This window comes from Bicyclus anynana, chromosome 19 (genome assembly GCF_947172395.1).
Source record: "Bicyclus anynana chromosome 19, ilBicAnyn1.1, whole genome shotgun sequence".
Classification (NCBI taxonomy): Eukaryota; Metazoa; Arthropoda; class Insecta; order Lepidoptera; family Nymphalidae; genus Bicyclus; species Bicyclus anynana.
In genome coordinates this window covers 9653497-9680640 of record NC_069101.1, presented here as the reverse complement: position 1 = coordinate 9680640, position 27144 = coordinate 9653497, and the positions used below count along the sequence as shown (strand labels likewise).

General features: G+C 36.0%; 1 protein-coding gene across 1 annotated transcript in view; it reads left to right on the top strand.

The window, feature by feature from the left end:
• Window positions 1–27144, top strand: part of LOC112044999 (protein spaetzle 3) — a 47337-nt gene that overhangs the window by 11157 nt on the left and 9036 nt on the right. The window contains exons 2-3 of the mRNA XM_024081024.2: window positions 3885–4794; window positions 12846–12967. Of these exons, the coding sequence (XP_023936792.1) occupies window positions 4038–4794; window positions 12846–12967 (879 nt within the window). The 5' untranslated portion in view covers window positions 3885–4037. The remainder of the gene's footprint in view (window positions 1–3884; window positions 4795–12845; window positions 12968–27144) is intronic.

Genomic DNA, 27144 nt, shown 5'->3' with positions numbered 1-27144 from the left:
GAAATCGTTTTAGATTAGCAAGATTGACCAGCATTTAAGGAAGTCTTCTTGATTAAATAAGATTTGACCCACATTTGAAGGAAGTTATTTTAAGTTCGCAAGATTCAATCCACATTTTAAGGAATTCGTTGTAAGTTAGCAAGATTAGATCGACCTACTAAGGAACTCCTTTTAATTTACTTAGCAAGTTGATCCATATTTTGAGAAAGCCGTTTTAAGTTATGACAATTTGACCCACATTATAAGGAAGACATTTTAAGTTAGCAAATTTTGACGCACATTCTAAATAAGTCATTTTAAGTTAGCAATATTCGACCTGCATTTTAAGTAAGTCATTTTAAATTAGCAACATTTGACCAAAATTTTAAGGAAGTCATTTTAAGTTAGCAAGTTTTGATCCACATTTTAAAAAGTCATTTTAAGTTACCAAGATTTGACACACATTTTAAGTAAATCGTTTTAAATTGGCAAGATTCGACCTACATTTTAAGGGAAGTCATTTTAAGTAAAATCTACTTCATTGTCATTTTAAGTAAAAAGTATTTGACCCGCACAGGGCAAGTTAAATAAAAGCATGCAATATCCAAGACACAAGTGTGAGGCAGAAAGTAAATACAATTACATCAGCTGGCAACCTTCAGATTTATCTGTGCAATGTGGAAGTGCGTAGTAATTTATAAATTAATTTGTTCTTAACTTACGTATACATAGGTGTTAGTTGCAGTGGCGTGCACACCATAGATTCTAAAAGCAGTGCCTACGTCGAAGACTCATTACAAACTTAAACCGGAGAAAGAATTTTCTATTTAGTACAATTTGTAAAAATGTGCCTACTCTAGGTAAAACCCTTATGCATGGCACTGACTATTTGTACACTACGGTATCACTACAGTTCAGTTCATGTAGGATGGTGTGGGTGACAACTCGTTTCAGTCTTGAAAGTTTGCCGCGATTCACGATAATAGTAGGTACATAGTATGAACGTCATACAGGCGACTGTCACCGTACCCATGCTATTTGAGAAAACACTAATGTGTAATCAATTTGCAACAATACCTATACCAACACGTACATCGTACACGTATTAATCTTTGACCTAACGAACTTAAAAAGTTAAGGATTTTAATACACAGCACTGTTTTCTCTAGTTTGTAAAATTGTTTTTTTTTTAATTTCTACATCCTTTTTAATTACAGTGTAAATCCTGTATTACGACACTGTAGGGACTGTACATTTTATGGTGTTATAGAGAATTGTCGTTAAATGGAAAGAAAAACATGTTCTTCTTATTGAAAGTTTTATTCAAACCCTTATGTAATATTATATTTTATTAAAAATATTTAATTTGTTATGAAATACTCTTACAACCAGGTATAATTACGATCGGATCGGTCGGATCTTAGAGCATTTAGCCGTTAAGAGCGCGCAGCACGTCGGTACGATATGGATAAAATTCGAAGCGCAAGCGAGACGCTGAATTATGACTTTCACGTGAGTGAAAAGCACGGACCGATTGACGCGCGATGCAAATTTTATGACGTGAGCGCCAAAACCATTTTTACCTAATTGCAAGTAAATTAAAAAACATAACGAAAAACAAAATGGCCATGTTCAAGATATATACCTAGTTTTCTATACAAAACAAAAAATTAAGAAAATAAGTTTGCTCTTCCTGAGATTGATTGCTATCAATCTCAGGAAAAAAAATGTGAGCAAAACATGTATTTTTCAAAAAAAATAAACTATCGAGAAAAGTTTTACAAATTGTGTATTTTGTATAGTCATAACGAAGCTAACACTTTGAAATATCATTAACCCAAATATCAAGCTCCTAACTTTTCCAGAATCTGAGATCCAGAACCATTTGTAACCACCAAATTACATATTGCACACTCTTAACACAAAACAAAGATTGTCCCACAAAATCGAGTGGGTGTAACTTTATAATATGGTTAGAGTTTGACATGCTTCTACGTGAGCGAGATGCTCTTCGGCGATAGTTGCAGACGTGCAAGGACGACACGAATTCTCATCTAAAATACACGTAGCTGTTTCATCAGACCAAACAGGGTGTTTATGTGTTTGTGTGGGTCGTTATTATTTCTACAAACAAACATTTTTTTCTATTGTTGTGATTTAAATACCTTAGATATAATCTAGAGGACGCCCGCGACTTCGTCCGCGTGGAAATGTAAACTTTCAACCCCTATTTCATCACTTGGTGGTGAACAACAAGGTTTCCTGCTACGACCAATAGGACGGAGTATCGAGTACTTTACGTGTGCATAAATGGACGTTACACAAAAACCATGTATGACGGAATTGTTCCCCTTTAGTAATTAAAAAAAAGTTGGATAGAAGCAGGCGTTACTTTGCGGAAGTTCATCATGATTATATAATGAGTTATTTATTTTGCTATCATCCGCGAAAAGCCGACGAACCCATGCGACAACATCACCCAGGTCCGACAAAATACTCTCTACGTACGTTTCACCCCGAAACTGTAGCACCCTCAGGAGATGTTGACTCTACAACGTGCAATTGCAAAGTTTCGTCGAGTTTTCGCGGATGATAGCAAAATAAATAACTCATTATATAAAATAAAAGTTGTTTTAAGATAGACTTTTGTCCAGGGATTTTACGCGAAGTCGCGATCGTCCGCTAGGAACTATAATACATACTGATAAAATATAAAAGCTTGTAAATAATAACGATCTAGTTAGTTATTCGTATAAATCAAAAAAATAGTTATCCATTGTTTACACAAGGATACAGGCGAATTGTATTGTCGTCAGAAGATCGGTTTTTCCTAATTTGGTACCAAAAGCATCTGCAATCGACGTTCTCCGATCACGACTTGTGCCTTTAAATATGAATGCCATTTGTAAAGGCATGCGGCAAGGATATCACGAAACTAGGGAAATCCACTCGTAAACCTTTGTATGCTTACAAATTGGTTCACAAAGCATTACAACAAGCGAATTTGATGAACATAGGTATAATTAGCTAAGCTTTATATCACATTACGTCTCTAACACGCAAAGGACAAAGTTTAATAAACTGTGCTAAGCGTCATCCGTCTTCCTTATTACTTACTTTGTAAGCTAATTTTGAAGTACTATTAATTATCATTAAACATAAATTACATTTTTTGTAACTACGAAAGCCGTCATTATATTTTATAACCTCCTTTAAAATACAATAAACGTACCTTCTTATACCTATTTACCATCATAATTATGTGAGTTATCATCGCGAGAGTTTTTGCAAAATGTATTCAGTAATTCATCAGGGAAAAGAGAGAAAAACATCAAATTAATTTTATAACTTCGATTTCCGTTGACCATTACTCCTAATTAACGTCTAATATCTTGTAGTCATGTGGCGCTCGATTCATTTTCTACAAACGCTAACACTTCAAAAACTAAAAAACTGTATGGCATAATAGATCTTCGTAGCAATCCTTTGATATTCGAAACGTTTGTAAAAAGAGAATCGACGTGCCACATGGCTACAGGCCAAGATGGCGAATTTGGATGGCGATCGAATTTTCTGGTCAAAGAATACCTACAATAAACTCGTTCCTAAAAGCCTCAAGCTTCGATTGCCAGAATCGAACACAGAATTTTTAATATTTATAACGCGGCATAAAATACTTTAAAACTAGATTGCTTCTAGGCATTTATAATTTGTATAGTACTCGTGTCGTATCGCGTGTGTGAAGTCCGCCAATCCGCATTGGGCCAGCGTGGTGGACAATTGGCCTAACCCCTCTAATTCTGAGAGGAGACTCGAGCTCAGCAGTGAGCCGAATATGGGTTGATGACGACGATAGTACTCGTAGATTACATTTTGAATTTGACCCAAATTATTTCTTGTTACAGGTAAACGTGGTGCTAGTGTCAGACAGGAAGCAGTGCAGTGACAGTGCAGTGTGCATTACAAAAATGAGAAGACGCTTGCGAACCTGACTAAAAATAATGCAAGTGTAGTGCATCATTTAATTGGACAAAAGCATGTCTAGTAAATTTTGAACTATGGCTTTGACGAACTTCACGGCGGCGGGGATTGGGGCCGCTACCCCCGCACTCTCAGCCACGTCACCAGCTCCTCTACGTGTCCAGCTGGATGATCTCCTCTACTCCCCTGAAGAACATCAGGCCGACTATGCGCCAAATCACGCCGGCAACGAGCCTTTCCTACCACCCTCTGAACAACAGCCGAAAAAGTCGAAAGTTCGTAAACGTGCTGGCACCGCCTATTTACCTCCACCTAATCAATTTACACATTATCCACGTCAGGACACGATTCCCCAAAATCCTTTCAGTAATCCACTACATCCCCAAATATACCAACAGAATACGAGGCTAGACTTACAAATAGAGAACCAGAGGGTTCAAGAAATCAATTCACAATACGGTACGGGACAGTACGTTCACGATCCGACTGGGGATTATGATTACGAACAGAGGAAGAATGATAAAAACCGACCACCTTACAATCCAGGATATGCGGATAACCCTTACGGCCCAGCGACAACCCCTGGACCATTCTCTAGTCGAAGGTTTGGTCAAGACCAAAGTCATTTGAATCGTGCTACGACGTCGCCGTTGCAAAGTGCAACAAAAAAGCAAAATGAGGCTGGAACTAAGACTAGTAGTAGTGGTAGTAGTTCACCACTAGATCGTCCTCGTGGGTTTACCAAAGTCGAAACAGGAGGCACAGGCGGCAAGACACAACTACACGCCATTTTAGATTACGATGATGATTATTATGAAGATGTTCCTGGATCAGGTGAATATATTTTAAAATACTTAATTAGCAATAAGTAAAAATAAATGTATGGTGTAAGTGTAACCATGTGTGGCCTTCAGATCAAAATTTACTGGGATCCTGGATCAGGCTGTGAAATATTCTAAATTTAATGGTTTGAATTCATCGAGCTTCTGTTTTTCCAACAAATTATCGTAAACGTTAGAAAAATAGTAATCGTTTCAAAATCGAATTAACACCTTGAACCCGCCCGTAAGCGACTCAGCGTGCTAGATCTAAGCTTCATATCTCGTCTCCTATAAAGGGCAAGGGCTATCCCTGAAGTAGGCCCTTAAAATAAGAACTAGCGGACGCCCGCGACTTCGTCCGCCCTTTGACTTACTTAATCCGGCCCTATCGCGTAATCGGTTCTTAGCGGATACTCAATAACTATAAGCTACCTCCCTGCCAAATTTCATCTTTATAAGTCAAGTGGTTTTCGAGATTTCGTGATGAATGACCTTTCGCATCTATATATTAAGATATTCTAAAATAAATTACATTGCTGTTACAACATTAATAGCTAAAAATAAAATAGAGTAGCTCAAAACTGTAAAATTATCACATAGAATAAACCCCTTTAAAGAATTTTGATTTTAAAGAACTGACGGATATAGTTCATAAAATCGACTCTCGGTAGATTGTTATGCTAAAATACTAGTCTAAATACTAAACTGAGAGACATTGAAAACGCACGATCGGTCCAATTACTTCCACTATCAGTCGATAGCAGGTAGCCTTCAATGCATAAGGTACCAAATTGGAGCAATAATAACTAAGTCTAAATCAATAAGGATATTAAGTCAACACTATGATTTTATATACTTAACATTGTTTTATAGAGGGTCACAATACTTAAAATGACTGTTAACCAACTGTTAACGCTTTTATCTCAACTCAAATACAAAAGGCCTTCGATTAGTTTAGTACCGACTGACCAATGCCAGCTAGACAATGGATAGTCATATAAATAGTCTATGGTCAAAGTATATACTATCATGAATGCTGACAATGTTCTAGAAAATGCGACTGCAGCTTGCTAATCGTTCTATAACTATGTCTTTTATATCACCAATTAATCAATTTACCTTATATAGACAAATTATAACGGTGAATTGCTTGTTTTTCATATGTCGCTATGGTTGTGTATCTATAGGATGTATAGTGAAGCCTAAAAAGACACAACTTCCTCCTTATTTGAAAAAGCTTTTCTTATTAAACCTCATCATCATCATTGCTATCAGCTTTTTTAACGAGCCATTACAAAGCCATTCCTTCCTTTTGAGTGAAAGTATAAGGAGCTCTAATCCACCATGCTGTTCCCACGCTGGTTGTCTATCATGAAGTGATTATGTTTTGAATCTTCTATCTTATCACTATCAGTTATTAATGGTATCGACCGAGCCAAATGTGTTTTTTCGAGGCATAGAGGTGTAACACTAAGTCACTACCAACTTACCAATGCAGCTCAGGGCTAAGTATTTATTGGAAGAACGAAAAGCTTGATATTTCAAATCACAACTCAGGACTCGAATTAAGGGTCTCGTGGCGTTTTTAGAAGTTTTTATTTAATTTAACCTGTTAGTACGTAATAAATAATATCTGGGTAAAAACTTGGAAGCTTTTCCTTGGAAACGAAACCCCTTCATGACGTTGGATTGGACTCTTTAGTACCTCTCGTAACTTTGATGACATAGCTATATAAAATAATGGTACGATGGTGTTCGTATGAAATTGAATTCGGACGGTGGTTAAAGGAAGTCCACAATAAAATATTATAAACCATACAAATACTATGACTACATGTTAGATCATTTTTAAGTTGAAAAGAAAACTGTTCTTGGAAAATATTGTGACCGACTTAAAAAAAGGAGGTTCTCAAGTCTAATATTCTAATTTGATAAACTACCCTCCTCCCAACTTGTATCAATAACGAGTTTATTAAAAGTTGTTACTAAACAGCTGTTTTCTTTATTATTGCTTAATTAATAGTTATACCACTTATCATCCACAATGTCCTACGAATTGCGTGGTAATTTAGTTAGCTAGCAGAATTAAGAATTTTCGTCAATAATAAAGTTAATCGTCTCATCAAGATGAAGCTATTCACGAAAAATTAACTTGATAATCAGTTGTACAAAATGTTCTAGGGATCCCAATTTACAATTACAATTAGTAACATGTTCTGATTAGCCTAAGACACAAATTTTTACTTAGATATTTCTCAATTCTGCCTGTTTTCATCGGCACCACAAACGGCTATTAACATACGTGTTTATGCGTTGTGATTGCGTGGCGTCGTTACTTACAACGGTACAAAAACACCAGTTCCGACCTTGGTGTCACTTTCGAATGGATTATTAACTTCTTTTTTGATATTACTTACTTTTACTTTTTCTAATAAATCTATTATTATAGGTTACTAACTATGCTACATAATGCTGGTTTGTCATTAGAATCATTATTTGAACCAGCTCATTTATTATAACGCCATTTACCTAAAGTTTTCTGTCATAATGGAAAAAAATCCTGACATGAAATTCGTTTGTAAATCCATGACTGTTAGGGGATTTTATTTTGTAACATAACTAATAGTTTGGTCAATAAGGTATGAATAATACATACGCCCCATTTAACCTAATGTGACAATGAATTTGATGACGAATATATTTTTGTGTATTCGCCTAAAAAACTTAACCATTTTCCAAGTATTATGAATAAAATGCACACTACTTACGGTAAAAGTGTGCATTTTATTCATTGTCGGTACTTTTAAGGTAAAAGCGTAAAAGTGTAAGGTAAAGAAATGAATGCGTTGTTTAAATAGTGCGAAGAATAAGAAAGAAGAAAATATTGTCCAAAAACAACATTTTACTCTCAATATACATATAGAAATGAAACATCTCATCAAGAAATTTCAAAACCGCACAAACTGGGCAGAGAGGTATTTTAGGTATTAGTAAACGTTCGCAAAGAACGTATTTTGCGTGAGGGTCGAATTAAGGAAGTCGAAGTTATTATTTAAATAGAAGTTACAAACCTAATTAGGAAATTAAAAATAATAAAGAAATTTAAAAAAATATAATACAAAAACTAAGAATTTCGCGATCAACGATTTCTGGCAAAATACATGAATTATTGTTCAAGGTTGTTGGTACGAGTAGTAGAAGCATGCAGGCAATTAGAAGGAAAAAAATTGATATATATTTTGTATAATCAGTAAAATTGCAGATTTTAAGACGTATGTAGATGATATGATAATGCATGCACAATAGGTAGGGTTTTATTGGACACAATATGAATAGCAAATTTATTGATATTACTTGTCGATGTTTAAATTATTTGTCACGTGCAGAATACCTAAAGCTAGTTTATAATGTATTTCAATGGAAACAATGGATGGGAATAAATTCTGCTCCCACAACTAGACTTTCTAGGAAAACGAAGACAGGCAGGGAATGCCAATACATAAACAACATTTTCACAATAAACAAAATAAATTTATATTTAAAAATACATAAGTTCACCAATCTGCGTCGTAGCATATAGATAACTTAAGTTCCTTCCTATAATTAATTAGTGATTAAAAATAGGGTAATGTTTATGTTAAGGTGAAGATACTAACTACTGGAACATCGTAAGGCTTACAATTTGAATAAATTACTACGTGATGACCTATGGTTCCGAAACTTGGTCGCTAACTATGGGCCTCATAAGAAGGCTCAGAGTTAGAGAGAGCAAAGCGGGTGGAATGAGCTATTTTCGAGTATCTCTGCGTGATCGAATCATAAAAGAGTTACTTGATGACACTAAAGGACTGAACATCAAACTAATAACTTTGTCTAACACTAAACCGTTTGGTTAAGGTTTAGTGTTTATGTGACATCATGAAACGGAAAAAATATAGACAGTCCTGACCGATAGCGTTTTGGCTCGTACTGTAGAAATTAACAACAATATCATGCCAAATTATACTGGCACTAAAACCAAATGACCAAATACAACAAATATATTTTCCTAAAGCCCTTTCAAATACCGACCTTAGTTTGGGTGACTATTGCTCTAGACCTGTTTCTTTGTGCACTGAATATCTAACTAGTTCAGACAAAGGTAACGTGAGTCAAATAGTTTTTGAAGTCGATTTGAATTTTAATGTTGGTCTTATATATTCTTAATTGTGGTGACTAACTGGTGCTATTTCAACTACGGAATAATAAATATAATACAATTTTGATGTAGACAAATTCTACGAGTACATTATATTTTCTATCAGTTTTACGTGAAAATTTGACAAACAAGTAGAAATAATTAAAACAGAATTGAATATATTTGCTCCCGTATTCTCCGGTATTAGAAAAAAAAACAATTAATATTGTTACTTACTAGCAAACGCCCTATGGTAACATTCTCGTATTTGTCTTTACCGTGGGAATACGAAGAAAATAATAATTATAGCAATTATAGCCTATGCTACTTCGTAAAGGTGTAACTTTCTTTTGGTAAAATAATTATAAATTATAAATATTTTTTTTTTAATAATTGAAAGAAAATTATTGGTAAAATATAATCTAAAAATCGGTTCAGTAGATCTAGTGATTATACCCTACAGTATAAACTCTAAAATTTACAAACATTACATGTTTACACGTTAAATGAAGTCGGTTAAAATCGTTCATATAACATTACAAACAAAGCAAATGAAGAAAGTAAAGGAACAGAATGTAATCTTTTAAATACAGATTTAATTTTAATAACTTAAATCTTAATACACATTAATATGTTAACATACTAAACTCCCAATACTAAACCCATAGATCATCTAACATCAGAGGGAACCGCAATATATTATAACAAATATCACTATATCAATGTTTCTCTCGTCTGCATTATTATGTTAATTAAGTGTAAATTAGCAACCATGTGGAAATTATAAATGGCATTGACCAGAGAAGCGGAAGCTAGGTCGCTTAAAGTTTAAAGCTCACCTTTTAAAGATTATAAAACTAGGAAAGGTCTTATTAGAGGTATCTATATTTAGTTAAAATCATTTAAGTATGTCGCATTTATATCTTGAGAAATGTTATAAATGTCATGTATAAACTCAAGGACATTACCACAATTGCGGTCAGAGAAACGGAAGCTAGGTTTTTTAAAGATTAAAGCTCATCTTTTATAGATTGTAATACTAGAAACGGTCTTATCAGAGGTAATCTATGTTTATAGTTAAATATGTATAACCATTATTCTTGCAGCGCTTGAGAAATGGTAGGTAGTAAGGTCATATGAGCTCAAGGATGTTTTCACTACTGTGGTCAGAGAAACACAAGCTAGGTTTTGAAAGTGTAAGCTTTAGATTATATCACTAGTATTAATATTTGGTTATAATCTCTTAATTATGCCGTTTGTACATGTTGAGACATTTTATAACGTATAAGAAACATATATATTGTAACACTAGAAACGGTCTTATGAGTAGTTTCCAGATTTTTACTTGAGAACATTTTATTATTCAAAGTTATGCTAACTGCAAATCTTGAGAAATCTTATAAAGGTCATGTACGTAATTTCAAGGACATTTACACAAATACGGGTCAATTCTCATAAAGTTCAAGTCATCAAAACGAAATTACTCGTAAATCTATCACGGCGTTTAATGTAGATTCTAGATGAAGGTAGTATTTTTTTTTAATTGGTTAAATTGGCACACGTAAAACGATACTTTCAGATATATCTACGTCTACAAATCATGTCCAATTTTGGATCATTCATTGGTTTGATACGCTCATAAATAGTTCAGTGTTTGTTTGTGATATTTGGTTGATAGACGAAAGGTTTTATATTTTTTTTTAATTCATCTTATCTTATCATCAATAAAATTAAAATGTCTATTTTTGATTTCAAGTGCTTATAGCTTCTAGACGATACGAAAACATAATCAAGCTTTTGATTTTATTTCAATCTGTCTTTCTGTTTGTCTGGGCTAATCTCTGAACCGTTTTTAATGGGGCTTTCATTGGAAGATAGAGGTGACTATATACATATACATATAGGCTACTTACACCTCTAAAAATACATGGTTCCCGCGGGATTTGTGATAAACAGAATTCAGTCAGGCGTCTGACTTTACAACGTAACTTGACAAGTAAAATTGATAACTTTTTACCTTTTGAGACATTTTAAAATACTTGTGCGAGTCGTTTTCAAGTATGTCATTGACATAACATTTAGAAAAGCGAAGCTATGTTTGTTAATATAAATTCTTGTTTAAAACAAGATATTTCTAGTATTTAAAGTGAATAATGGACAGATAACCTAAACAAGATCTATGTGGTTTCGTAATCTGTGACCCGAATTTGACGCACCCAAATGACGAAACTTCTTAAACGAACGTCTGTGAGGTGTCGCATCATTTAGAAACACCTATAACTTATCCGCTAGATTTCTATGCTCCACTTATAATGCCTAGAATTCAGATATTTCACCAAACATTTCGTAATTTTATTTTCATTCACTTCGTTTTCGTTAGGTTAATTTATTGTTATTGTTTTTAGAAAGCATCTATGTTTTTTTTTCCTTTTCTGGGGTTTATTATTATATCATCAAATACTTCACTCACTTCAAATACTTTTTAGGGTTCCATTTTGCGCACATTTTAATGTATGTCTGTTTTATCAATGTACTGGACCAATAAAGTTAGAATTTGATATAAGTACATATCAATTCTTGTGACCGAAAAGCAGAGATATGCCGGCACTTATGAGGTTAAGATGGAAAGTTGAAGAAAAAGCTTTCGCAAACTTCATCGTGTCGTATATCAAATGAAAGATTAATAAGAGGATTTAAAAAAATATTTTTGTTATAATTAAAAAAAAAGTAACTTACAACTTATTTAACCAAATAGACGAAAACTTACCATTCCCTTTTTCTCCGAAACTCCTGCATCAAAAATTAAAAAAAAAAATACAGAAATTAGCTTTCAACTTGAAGATTTCCGTAACTTTTTTATATTTAAAATTACTTGAAGAGGTAAGGGAAAACATGAAGACCGATATAATTTTAACAAAAACAATAGAATAGCGAATAGCGAAAATGACAATACGGTCAACAGGTTTATGTTTTAAAGTTATCTATAAAATGTTAAATTATGCTTCCTTTCATTATTTAAATGCTACCACTTCAAGGTCTAATTAAGAAGTCCACGTGGTTGAAGTTGTTTTATTTTTTTTTTTTCATTAAATGTGATAATCCCTTGACGGCGATGTCATCAATAATGGAACGATACAGTCTAAGATGAAAATGGACAAACTTGGAAGAGGTAATACCTTTATTCTACGCATACTCGTACTCCTTCCGTATTTTTTTACGGTTTTATACCAGAACTCAAAATCGCTTGGCGGTACGTCTTTTTTGGTAGGTGACTACGAGTAGCTACGGCCAGAGCCTATCAGATCAAAATGATTCGGGAATTATATTATTTATTTTTATTCAATTGGTTGCTGAGGCCAATATATAAGAAAGCTCAGAATCACATAGCGGGCGATGTAACGAACTACTCGTATATGCATGATCAAATCAGAAATCAGGAGATCCGCAGAAGAACCAAAGTCGCCGACACAGCTCAACGAGTTGCGAAGCTAGAGTGGCAATGGGCGGGGCCGATGGACGTTGGGGTCCCAAGGTGCTGGAATGGCAACCCCGAACTAGAAAGCGCAGTGTTGGTCGACCCCCCACCAGGTGGACTGACGACATCGAGTCGCAGGTATTCGCTGGATGCAGGCGGCTCAGTATAGTGATGTTTGGAAGGCCTGTCCTGTTAAAGTTAACCCTCAACTACGATATCTTCTGATGTGTGATAAGTGACGATGCACTCTAAAGTTGAAGCTGGCTAACTTGAAAGGGTTACTAGGTTAAGTTTATTCTACCCAAACCTGTTTCCGCCATCATACCGGAACGTAATATCGCTTGGGGCTACCTCTTTGCTAGTGTTTTTATTTTAATCAATGTCTGAAACATGAATGTCTTAATGTTTCTAGATGCTGGTCAACCGGCGGTGACGCCTCTGCAAGGCCCGATCCTACTACGCAACGGCAGTGTACCCGTCGTGCCTCTAACCTCCTACCCCACTGTCAACAATGGATCCTTTTACCAAATACCTGTAAGGATATATCACATTTTAACTTATTTTTATTTATTAATCCATAGGGTTAAAGCTAAAAATGCTGTTTGCTCCAGCGCTGTTTGCTCCAGCATTTTCTTTGTGAGCTGGTACCTTTTTCAAGGTCGTGCCAAACACGACAGTGTGATGTTTGATGTTTCTGCCACTTTAGTTTTGGACTTGCATTGCTCAAGTGGTTAAGGCATCGGATGCTAGGATAATGGTTGAGTATTGTGTGGCACAATTTTAGAATAAACGTTTTTCCTTTCTTTCTTTTCTTTCCACGTGTTTTGGGTTAAAGAGGTACTATCTAAAGATGAAATTGCTATCTACTTTTATGTGAATATATTCTAATTTATCTGTGATTTTGGGTACTTTCTTTTTATGAGTTATGAAGTAATTTGAGGTAAATTTTTACATGAGAATCTTAGGAAATCTAAGGTCTCAATCTCAATGAATTTAAAACCCCATCAAGCGTCCTTTTAATCCGATGTCTAAGCCACAAAAGAATCCTTAGAGAGAAGTTTTCTTCCCATCGTTCTTCAAGCCTAAACATTCCGCTCGTCTAAACATTCCGCAAACTCCACAACAGGAATGATGGAGTCTACACAATCAGGATAATTTATTAAGTCAGTTGTTCGTAAGACATTACCACGTGTAAAATAAGCCAAAAGCATTTACCTATAATATAATATTTATTACAGCCTTACTTCTTTAACACTCATAGTACCGTAAATTGAATTCATACTTCCTGATATTAATTAACCACTGTTTTCCATAACTTCTTGTCAATATGTCAACTTTATGCTTATCAATGCAAGCTTATTATCACGGCATTGTTAAGATAAGTTCTGTGAAAAACATTAGCTACGAACCGGGATTTCTGAATAAATATTTATGCTTCAATCATGACTACTTCTAATCTGGTTCAACCTTTCAAAACTGGTGCTTACGCAGCACATTAGTTGATGGTAAAATTTGCGGTATATGGTTATATCTGTAAACAACGTAATTACATACGTTTTTATAATAACAATCCTCGTGATGTTACCTACTTCAAAGAAGAAGGAAATTGCGTAATATTGGTTATACATAAAGAGTTATGGTATATATATGGTTTTTACATAAAGAGTTAAGGATTGACATATTAGTAAAAAGTTAAAAAAAAATTAAAGTACCGTAATCCATATACATTTAGGTAAAAACTGATAATTTAAAAACACAAAGAGACACTTTTAATTCTATAAGTTGATAAATATTTTATTACACTGTTAACATTGATATAAAATAAAATATATTCTTATTCGACGACTGAAACGATAAAGCCGACTCAACACCTATATTGTTAAACAGCTATTATGTATAGCTCCCAGTCCTAACTCACGCTAACGAAATTTTTAACAATCCGAGGTACATAAGCGATTAGTAATGAGACATTAACCGGAGTCCGTGTATACTCAGTAAACAAGTTTTTATAATAACAATCCTCGTGATGTTACCTACTTCAAAGAAGAAGGAAATTGCGTAATATTGGTTATACATAAAGAGTTATGGTATATATATGGTTTTTACATAAAGAGTTAAGGATTGACATATTAGTAAAAAGTTAAAAAAAAAATTAAAGTACCGTAATCCATATACATTTAGGTAAAAACTGATAATTTAAAAACACAAAGAGACACTTTTAATTCTATAAGTTGATAAATATTTTATTACACTGTTAACATTGATATAAAATAAAATATATTCTTATTCGACGACTGAAACGATAAAGCCGACTCAACACCTATGTTGTTAAACAGCTATTATGTATAGCTCCCAGTCCTAACTCACGCTAACGAAATTTTTAACAATCCGAGGTACATAAGCGATTAGTAATGAGACATTAACCGGAGTCCGTGTATACTCAGTAAACCATTGGGTAAATGGCGATAATACCCACTCGCTATGTAACTTTGGGGGTACAGGGTATCCTCACAGATGCATTGTGAGTTCTGCTGTGCGAATTTGTCTCGCAACTATTTCTGTGTTCTTTCAACTACATTGGTTAATGTGATATCACCAGTATTCTAATACAATGTGTATTGAACTGGCACGAGAGTTGACTAATGTGGTTCATCTTCCCCTCTATACCTCTTTCAGTTGCGAGCAACACCACTGCAGTATACAATTTGACTCTTTTTGTTTTTTTTATTTGTTACACCATTTAGTAGTTTTGCGATATCAACATACGAAGCATCGTGCATACCTTATAATGTTACTTACGTCAAAGAAGGAGGAAATGGCGTAATATGGAGTTATTTTTACATAAAATGTCTTTTTTAATAAAGGCAAATTCCAGGCAACAGGGGCGTTATAAGATTACCATTTCAATCTGTGTTTCTGCGTGCGAAGCTCCAAAATTTATGGGACTGATTTGAAAGGTTTTTTCCGATTAAAAAAATATTTTAGGAAGAAATAAATCACTTTTCTAACATCGGCAGAGAAATTGTTTTGCTAAAGTCATAAAACAGACTGTATTTTTTTTTTTCATATTAACTTTTACTCCTGATATAGTTTAACTAGAATGATTAATGCTATACGATTCAATAGTCCATATAATATAAAAAAAGGAACAGAATATGAGCCTTGTCTATGAGAATATGAGTCTTGTCTTGTCTTTAAACTTAAACGATAATCCCAGTGCTAAGAGTGAGCATGTAATAGAGGGAGGGATCTTATCCAGGACCTCTCAGCCTTGCATTCTTCCAATGCGACCATAGAGCTATTGGTGATTATTGCTCTAAAATTATATGACCCTTTGCATTAGGTACAGAAAATTCATTCTATTTAATATTATTATTGTACTTAAACTAAATATTATTAGGTACTTTAATGTCAATGCGTAGGTTAACATTCATATATCGACGTAATCTGATTACTCATAAGGTCTAAGCATGTGCTCACAGTTTGTATGACCTAATACTAAAATGTCTACAATTTTTATGTCTTTATTGGATAAAGTTGATTGCACACAGTCACTAAATTCGCAAAAGATATCCAAGAAGCAGTAGCATCACAGGAATTTACGCAAGATATTTATGATGCTTATACTGAAAAAAAACTTGTTAAAAATGGAAATATGTAATATAATAATTTCGCTCTTGTAGTTTAAAACATTCAGGATCAAAAAACTTTTTTATGTTATCTAATGTGAGTGCAATAAAAATGATTTATCTGTCTACTTTCAAACAGTAACAAAAAATTATGAAAAATTAAATAATATTCTAGGAAGGTTTTGGAAACAACTCACCGATTGAAAATTCTTTGAAAGTCTGAAGGGTTAGATAAAGACCGTTTCTCATACAATAGACACTTCTGCTATTGTCCCAATACATACTATATTACTTATATTAAACTAAGTAGTATACTGCATAACAAACTCCCCTTGCGTATTTATTATTGCGGTTGTCACCTCAGTGAGCGATTACCATGAATTACTCTAGCGGTTTGCGCTTATTTCATACAACTTATCACTTTTGCGTCATATTACATTCCTATGTATGAGCATAGTACAGAAATGAGTGTCATTTAAAATGTTACAGCTGTCACAAGGTTGACACTTTGACGTGACTACCGGCATAATAGTTTAAGAGCCAACCGTCCACAGTCGAGCATAAAATATGTAAAATGTTTTTCCATCTTACATGACACTTGAAGGTTATAAATTCAGCATTACATATCTCATTATTTATTTAAGTAATATAAACTGATACCTTGATTATATTTCATTTGAAAAGCCATACGATAGTCTGTAATCGATTCACTGAACTTAGCCCAAAGACAATGTTCCCAGCGTCGATTATCAGCCGATGGACGACCACTGCTGGACATAGGCCTGTTGTATAGACTTCTAAACATTACTGTCTCTAGCCATGGTCGGAACTCGGGCTTTCTTCCAATATTTAATATACTTCTTGTTTAAGATCTTTATTTTTCTCAGAAGAATTACATTAAATTCGCTTATATGATAAATACAATTAACTCACTAAGGTACAATACAATTAATTCACATGTGTACAAACTTAAATTTACATACAAAATATCAAAATAAACAATTGCTAAAAATGCGGGTAGTTTTAAAATTACATTGTTTGTTACGTAGCGCGTAGGATATACGACTAGTTGTAATAGAACAAAGATTAGAACTTACTGGATGCGACATGTGTTACAATGACATGTTATTCAATATATATAAACAAGTATTCAAATAGTAGTATTCGTGAGTTTCGTATGATATTTTTTTTAATTCTCTGCGTGTGTGAAGTCTGCCAATCCGCATTGGGCCAGCGTGGTGGACTATTGTCCTAACTTCTCTCATTCTGATAGGAGACTCGAGCTCAGCAGTGAGCCGAATATGGGTTGACAATGATGATGTGTATGGTGTGGAGTATTGTTATCAGTATTTTTGTGCATTAAATAAGTGATAATTGATAAGAATTTTGACTGAATATTTATTTGAAGGGAGAAAGCTCAAAATTTTGTTTTTTTATAATCGAAAATTAGTGTCGGCTTTTTTGCCGAGCTTGTCCCGCATGATTAGAATTTAATATTTATTAAATTATGTTTGGGCCCATTAATGGATGAAAATGGTGAAACAATAAAAAATAGTAAGTATCATTTAAAAAATAATAATATCAGTTGGTTTAATTTCAGTTTCATTGAAAGATGCATTATTAAGATATGGGCAATTATCTACATTAAAAAATGCACGATTTTAAAAACACACATTTCCAAAAAATATTAGCAAAAACCAATTTTAATTAGTTTTGCTGATTTTGATTTATTATTAAATGAAGAATTTTCCGTCATTTATTTTGTTTTCTGTAACGTGCTGGGCCCAAAATGGTCGGTCTGCTTTCTGAACAGTTTTCCCGCGGACGAAGTCACGGACGTCCATTCGTCTATTATATGTATATCTTGTCTTTTTCTTATATGCATATGTATGACGGTGTGATTAGTTGCGTCACAGCAAATCAGTCGCTTGCGCAATTTAAGCCACATTGCCTAAAGTCCGTTACGGGTGTCAATTGACTTTCGAGGTCCAAATTTGGCCTTTACCTTTTCTTTGTAACTCATTCACAAAATGTTTAAGCCAGTGATTCAGATGTTAGTCAGTAACGCCTAGGTTCATTGTTAACTCATTTTAATGGTCCATTGCAGGGCCAGGGCTCCCTTTTTGTAGAAGAAGGGATATGGAACTTAGCTTAGCTTTATGGAGCTTATTTGTCCCACCACACTGCTCCAATACGGATTGGAGTGCTTAGGATTAAGGTTTATATCTACAGACACAGTGCGTCACAGACAAGTAGCGTGACAGACACTCACAGACACCATCTGTTTACACTGCCCAGCAGGTAGCTAGAGACACTTAGTCCTTTAATGAAAGAAGTCCCTCAGACGCGGCGCTAATGTCTTAATGGCGTTCATTGTCATTTGTTAATGGCGGTCTTGTTGTCATTTGTGTAAGGCGCTGTCCATTTTAGTTCAGGTTTCATAAAAAGTCATGAAACCTGAACTAACCCTACAGACATGAACCGCACAGACAAAATATTCTTTCCGCGAATACAGATCGGGCGCGGCCCGTGTCTGTCAACGTCTGCGCGGCCGCGTTACGATAGATTTATATACGTTAATAAACACTGTACAGAAGAATATTATTTTGTAATAAATAGAGGACTAACTTGTAGAGAAAATAAAAAAAATAAAACAAAAAAATCTCCGGTGTGAGAGTTTTAAACACAAAAAGCGTTAGCTTTTAGCGTTCTGTGGTTTTAACTGAAAGTTTGTTATATAATTCTTGGCAACCCTAAGAACATTCTTTAAAGGTCTCCTGAGAAGGTCCTCCAGCTTTTATAAAACGTAGTTTGACCATAACTAAAATAGTTCCGTAGGTTTAATTTTTTTAATGTTACCGAATTAATCGAATCTAACTAAAAATCTAAGAATCTATATAAAAAATCTAAGAATCTATTAAGTAACTGAGACATTACCTACCAAATGCAGGAAGTGGGTGTAAAACGGCCAATAATGTCCGGTCGACCGACAACCACGCTATATAATGAATCCCATTTATAACTCACGACATTTAAGTTAACTATTAATATTTAAACTATCTCACAGAGAAGAACCAAAGTCACCGACATAGCTCAACGAGTTGCGAAGCTGAAGTTTCAATGGGCGGGGCACATAGTTCGAAGAGCCGATAGACGTTGGGATCCCAAAGTGCTGGAATGGCGACCTCGCACTAGAAAGTGCAGTGTTGGTCGACCCCCCACCAGGTGGACTGACGACATCAAGCGAGTCGCAGGGATTCGCTGGACGCAAGTGGCTTCGTATCGTGATGTATGGAAGTCCCTACAAAAGGCCTATGTCCTGCAGTGGACATCCATCGGCTGATATGATGATGATGATGATTTAAACTACTACAAAGTCAATTTTAATACACTTATTGTTACGAATTTTTACTTTAAAATTTTTTTTTCGGTGATGTTGATCAATTCTAGGTTTAATTATTTACTATTTTCCGCGAAAAATTAACAAGTTTCTGTGACAGCACACTCAATATTATTCATCATTATCAGCCGACGGACGTTACGAGGGTATAGAGTAACAAATAGGTATTTAGGTGTCCACTGTGAACGTAAATTACTTAATTTCGAGAAGCTCCGAGAAACCAAATTTCTATGAAATCGTTACGGTCACGTCGTCGTTAGCAAGTTTTCATGGTAACGCCTTAGTCACAGGCGTGGGTTAAAAATAAAGGCAAAGCAAACAAGGATTTATGAGTCGTATTAATCTAACTAATCCATAAAAATATTTCTTCAACAAATAGTCTGTTTATCTTCAAACGTGCAATGTAAGCGTTCTTACCTTTTTACTAACAGATGCCAGCGACTTTGTCTGAAAAAGTTATTGTACACATAAAGATTCTCGGTTTTTTCTACATTTACATTGATCTTCCGTTAATGTTAGTCGTAGCGTCATATACTTAATACAACCTATGATCTTCCTCAATGAATGGATTATGAGGACACTGGATCGACAAGGCAGATTTCATTAGGTAACTCAAAATCATCATTTTAACAACCCATATACGGCTGTTAAGCACAAGTCTCCTCTCAGAATGAGAGGAATTAAGCTAATAAGTTAGTTCACCACGCTTGGCAGAACGCATTGAAAGCGGATTGGCAGATTTCACACACGTAGAAAGTTAAGAAAATATAGTATGCAGGTTTCCTCACGATGATGCTTCACCGTTTGCGACACGTAATATTTAATTTCTTAAAATGCACATAATAGAAAAGTTGGAACTCGAAGATTGAGATTATGTTATCCACTAGGCTCACAACGGTGCTATTACATAACTATCACTACTAAAATAAGTGCGGTGATTATTTTGGGGTCTCAAAGTATCGAAGCATGAGGAAGACCCCATGTGGTTATTCGCAGGAATATGACATCTCTGAGATCTTACGTCGATCAGCGATAACATGCCCATGTCTATGTCATAACAGAACATTCACCTTGTTCCTAGAACCAAGTTGACCTTTCTTAACTTTGTATCAAGATTCACCATCACGACTTTTTTGCAAAGCCTTGAACTATATATGCTTATAAAGCATAAACGTTTAATAGAAAACGTGCCCATTTTGAAGGTTCTGAACGCATATTCGGAAACAATAGGTAGGTCATCATTCAAAATCGCGGTCCTAAATATATTAAAGCGCTGTAGAATCTTAACAAATAGTCAACTGACGTGTCAAAAGTGCTTGTAAACTGAGCCTACTTGAAATAAATGATTTTTGATTTGATTTTATTTGATTAAGGTTCTACCCTCGTATTGCTACCGTTGCTCTGGGATAAAACTGCTGCTGCTGAGCTGAAGAGTTTGTTTGTTTGTTTGCTTGAACGCGCTAATCTCAGGAACTACTAGTCCGGTTTGAAAAATTGTTGGCTATCTAACACTGAAACAATTTATCGAGAAATGCTATAGGCTATATATTATTCCCGTATTCCTACGGGAACGGGAACCACGCGGGTAAAACCGCACGGCTAGCTAGTACGGAAATAAAATGTTTGCGTCACTTGCTGATACCGTAGCTTTTCGTTTGTGCGCTACCCTTAAACGGATTTAAAAGTTAAAGAATATTCGATAAGATAAGATAGATAAGTTAAAGTCAATTCGATTGTTTGTTTGTTAACGTGTGTATTAGTGGAAAATGGACAAAATAATACCTACTCTTGCAAAGTTACATCGCAATCTTCTGACGATGCTCTGGTTTCTGAGAAATATTTTATTATCATTATAAAAATTGTCATTTTCAAGCATGCAATCTAAGATAGAAGCAGCATTACATAAAATGAACAAGCTTATTCTACCAATCTGACGGTTTCTACGCGGCACCGTCATCCGATAAACCCACATGCCTGCAGCGCTAACGGCTTGACGTCGGAAAACTGATCGTGTTTTGGTCGCGATCGGAATGATGTCATGCACATCGCGACCAACACACGATCAGTTTTATCGGGTGTCAAGCCGTTACGCTGCAGGCATGTGAGCTTATTAGATCGTCAGTGGCTGACTTTAGTGTGGTGAATAGAGTCCTTTTCATGAAAGAAGTCCTGCGGCTTAAACCTGAACTAAAATTGACAGCGTCTTACACAAATGACAATAAGACCGCCATTACCAAATGACAATGAGTGCCATTATGATGTTAGCGCCGCGTCTGGGGGACTTCTTTCATAAAAAGAGCTTTAACTACAGTCGTCCATCATCATTATCAACCCATAATCGACTCACTGGTGACCTAGAGTCTCCTCTCAGAACGAGAGAGGCACAGTCAATGCCTACTACCAAATGTCGTACTATTTAAAGAAAGATTTTTTCGTATCTGTGTAGCGTTAATGCTTGTTTTCGTTATATTTAGTAGAAAATAGCAAAAAAATTCATTAGTAAATATTTACATCAATTACGTTCTCTAACTGATTAATTAAGTTAAATCGTGATTAAGTAATTAAGACATTAAAATATCAGGAACGAATAAGGAAGTCGGTTAATTAAAATGCCTAACACACTCATCATTACTACAAGCACAAGCAATGTTATTTGCATACCCACGCGGCTTAATAGAGCCTTCGCATTTTAATTACAAATACACTTTCTCTACTACCGTCGACTTCTGTGAGTATGTCCTCAATAGTTATATCAGAGTAAAGATATAGGCACTGTCGCGACTGTTTGCACCTCAAGCACGCCCCGAGTTCGAGGTGCATAGGTATAGCTCGCGTTTCGACCTCTAGTACCTACGATTGCTGAGCTCGAGTCTCCTCAGAATGAGAGGGGTTAGGTGAATAGTCCACCACGCTGGCCCAATGCGGATTGGCAGACTTCACACACGCAGAGAATATTAAGAAAATTCCCTGGTATGCATGCAGGTTTCCTCACGATGTTTTCCTTCACCGTTTGAGACACGTGATATCATGGGGGAGGGGGGGGGGGGAGGGGGGGGGGGGTGAAACAGCCGTTCCGCCATATTGGATTTGTAATGACGTTTCTTAGCTAGTCATGTATTGTCATCAGAACTCAGAGCGTGTGCAAATTGCAAAGTTTCATCCTAATCGAAGACCTAAAAGTGGGTCAATCTTACAAACATAGTTAGTAACAAGTGAAGCTAATTTAAGCGAGTTAAAAATGCAATATATAGCGGTGATTTTCAGCTAAAACTCGGGTGGTGTCAGAGTTAGTTTAAAAAAATAATTAATAGCAGTTAAACAATAAAAAAATTCTCGGTGGAGATTCCGACAGATGTCTTGTTCACGCAGATAATTTGGTGCCTCTCTGATCTCTTTATAAGCATAGACGTGGTTGGGAACTCCTCAACTATTATAATATTCGTAATAAAGCAGTTTTGTTAAGTTAAATTCAATGTAAACGAACCCATTCCGTACATGACTCACTAGATCACCAGCTACCGCGTCTTTAAGAGCACCTACGTGATTTGAATACAGTAATATTCGCATTGAATCGACTAGTACAAGAGCCTACATGACCAGAGTCAGTGGGAGTTTTCAATGTTTTCATACTGTGGCGATCGCGTAAACGTAAACGCCGGTTTTGGCTGGTGGGAGGCTTCGACCTTGGCTAGTTACCACCCTATCGACAAAGATGTACCGCCAAGCGATTTAGCGTTCCGGTACGATGTCGTGTAGAAACCTAAAAGGAGTGTGGATTTCATTCTAACAAGTAAGCCCGCTTCCATCTTAGATTGCATCGTTACTTACCATCAGGTGAGATTGTAGACAAGGGCCAACTTGTAAAGAATTTAAAAAAGAACGCGAATTTCTAAGGAATTGAAACAGCACCATCTAGTGGCACTACTGCATAACTGTTTTAATTTCTTAAAAATTCGTGTTTACGTTTACGCGATTGACATAGTATGAAAACATTGTAAACTCTGACTCATTCAACTCATTATCAGCATATTTTGACGGTTAGGGCCCCTCTATAAAGCAGTGGAGATATGGAGTATCAACCCACCATGCTTGTCCAATGTGGGTTGGCGGATTTAGGATGATAATGTGAAAGTTATTCGACGACTACTATCAGTCATTAATGATAATGACTTCAGCTGAGTAAGCCACTAACTTCCCAATCTTGGGCTGATTATTTTAACTGATTTAGAAGAAAGAAAATTCAGTATTTCAAAGCCTTACATATTTGAACCCATAACCTCGTGACCCTGAGGCAGTTCTCAGGTTTTATAATATAACAGTAATCAGGCCATAGTAATCTCTTAGACTATAAAGCAAATCACTTGCAAAAATATACCATTATTTTACCAACTTAAATGTCAGAGTGGCATAGAGCCATAGATTCGTAGGCAGCTGTAGGTTTTGTTTTAAATACTACAACGATTTCTATATCGCGCTCTGCATTTCAAGTAACTTAATTATTATAAATACTTGTAAGGCTTAGAGTACACGATTGCCTCGTTGGTCAAATTATGGCCTTTGTTGACTCAGCAGGCGATACAGCGAGCTATGCTTGGAGTTTCTCTGCGTGATCGAATCACAAATGAGGAGATTATCAGGCAAACTAAAGTCACTGACATACAACGAGTTGCGAAGCTGAAGTGGCAATGGGCAGGCCACATAGTTCGAAGAGCTGTTGGACGTTGGGGTCCCAAGGTGCTGGGATTGCGACCCCGCACCGATGGTCGTCCACCCACTAGTCACACGTCCATCGGCTGGTGATGATGATGATTAGGTTCTGACTTTAATTTCCTCTGATTCTCAGTAGCAGCTCAAAGTTTGGAAGTGGTGTTACACCCTTACCTCGGAGAGCACGCAAGGGATTTTTCAAGGAAAGGAATATAGATGAGGTTTTAGAGCAAAATACCTATTGGCTTATTTTCTGCCGGAAAAAACATTGTTCCGCCGGATTTATAAAAACTAAATTTAACTCGAAAGTTAAGTCGCGGGTGATCGTTTAAAGAATCTATACTAATATATAAATCTAAAGAGTTTGTTTGTTTGATTGATTGAACGCGCTAATCTCGGAACTATTGGTCCGATTTCAATGCTTCGATGTTAGATAGCCCATTTATCGAAGAAGGCTATATGCTATAGGTATATTATCCCCGTTTTCCTACAGGAAAAGGTCAGCTAGTAATAAATAATATCGACTATCGTGATTCGGGGTTACCACGCCGGCGAAGTCGCAGCCGTCTGCTATAACTATAAGTTATAAATACAACCGAATTCGCGCTAAATTATATAATAATGTCTGCATTAGCACCACATAATATACGAGGCGAGATGAGTCTAGCGCCGAGGCGTTACGATATATGCAAATATACCTATTTAAGCTGACAAGGTTATTGACACACTTGCATCCAACATAAAGCAAGAACCTGCGCGGCCAGACATACTGTTATTGTAATCAAAAATTGTTTAATGTGGGCATGGAAAAGATGTCAGGCAGAGTGAAGAGGTGAGTGTAAATGCATTCTGAAAGGTACCTTTAAACCTACACCCAAGGTCACAAGTCCTGGAACCTGCTCGAGATGTTTCCTCTACCACAAAATGATGGTATAATCTTTGCCGCTGCGACCCGTCGCTTTATTCTATAAAAATTGAAATTTTGTCAGTCAGCCAATTTATGCAGTTTGGACCGTGATGACAGCAGTTTTCAACAGTCCAGAATCCAGATGCTCAATTTTTGAAGTACGTAATTTTTTGATATTTTCTCATATCTTATAGAATCATATTGTCTCTAGTCGCCAGTCATTCAGTTTCGTGGCAACCCTTCGTTACTGATCCTTAAAGTTATCTTGAAAAAACCTTTAACGGTGTTTTTCAAAGGGTTCCCGCGAAGCCAAGTGACTGCCTCATATTATTCCGAGGAAAATATTAAATAATTAACGCTTAATACTTATCCTTGAAACCTGCAACGTATTTTTATCCTTACAAAATCATTAAAGTCCAAACTCCATTAATTGACTTATCAAAATATATATTATAGTAAGAACATGGGTTGACAAACATTCAACCTTCATCTAATGAGGTAGATCTGGGTACGGCAGCTCTCAATCCACAGAAGATATTATAAAATTGCTAAATAACGCTCGCTAGCTGAATCAACAACTCGATCCAGTTATCGGTTTTGTGTTACAAAATAATGGAGTGCATCGTAAATCATTATAACAGAGATAACTTAATTAATGCTCGTTACAAGTTACATTTTAATTAATTTATATAGTTTTTTATATGTTACAACGTAAAACATTGTCTTCTGGCGAGTATGTCTGTTCGCGAAAAACTCAAACTACTGGATCGATTTAATACGATTTTCACCAATAGATAAGATTCATGAGAAAGATTTCGTTTGATATGTATATAATTTACATAGGTTTTATCTAACTCGGTTGAAATATGACGATAATAAGTATGGCCTAAAACTTTTTTAGAATTTAAACCATCGTGAGTGTTATTCATATTAATTGATTATGAAACACGGCTAAAACTCACGTGATGTTAAGTCGGAGTATTCCCGACTAGTTTTGAACCCTTAGTCATGAGCTGGTTCTTGCAACGCAGCACGATCCAAACTGCGAAGCGGCGGCGCGCGGCGCAGCTGCTCGCATCGCGCGCTGGATGTGGTGGGGAGTGAAGGTTCCGTTACACTCTCCGACGGTTCATTAATGTCATCTTCATTAGACTCGTCTCCTTGTAAGCAAACCGAAATAACGCTATCTTGTTCCAAGTCTGTTATGTGACAATGAAAGAAATAGCGGTTTCCACGCTGTGGGCAGCAACCATCCATGATTTCGATTAAAATTCGGGTGACGACTAATTTCTATTGCTTCTTTTATCTTACGATGTACTAGAAACTTTTCCCTTGACAATACAGAAGCCTTATCAAAATGGATATAATGAGTCGTACCCGAAGCTTGAACTTGCTCGGCAATTGCTGAACCGTCTTCTTGGAACCGACGATATCTGCGAAGGACGGTGATGCGAACGCGCTTGGAGATATCTGTTGGTGTGAGTGGGTTTTCGGTACTCCGTTGTGTGTAATTCACCACCAGACCCCCGGATCACCATCACATCTAGAGAAGTAGTCGGCCGTAGAACCTTGAAAATTATTAAAAATAAATGTGTATTTTCTAACAGCGGTAGATAATATTCATCTTGGTATGCATGGGCTTAACCCGTTTTTGTATTCGAAGAGTGCTTCGAGTCCTTTGGCATTATAATTCTCTACACTAGCGTTTCCTTCACATCGTCTGATTTGCCGCGCGATAACTCCGCACGCCTGTATGAATGCATGGATTCATCCACAGAACATGCATGCTTGCATACCATGCGCGGTGTAGCGTTCCGCAATAAAAAAAACTAAGCCTAGGCCTGTTGTAGGGACTTCCCTACAATACTGAGCCACCCTTCACGATACTGAGCCACCTGCATCCAGCGAATCCCTGCGACTCGCTTGATGTCGTCAGTCCACCTGGTGGGGGGTCGACCAACACTGCACTTACTAGTGCGGGGTCGTCATTCCAGCACTCTGTGACCCCAACGTCCATCGGCTCTTCGAACTATGTGCCCCGCCCATTGCCACTTCAGCTTCGCAACTC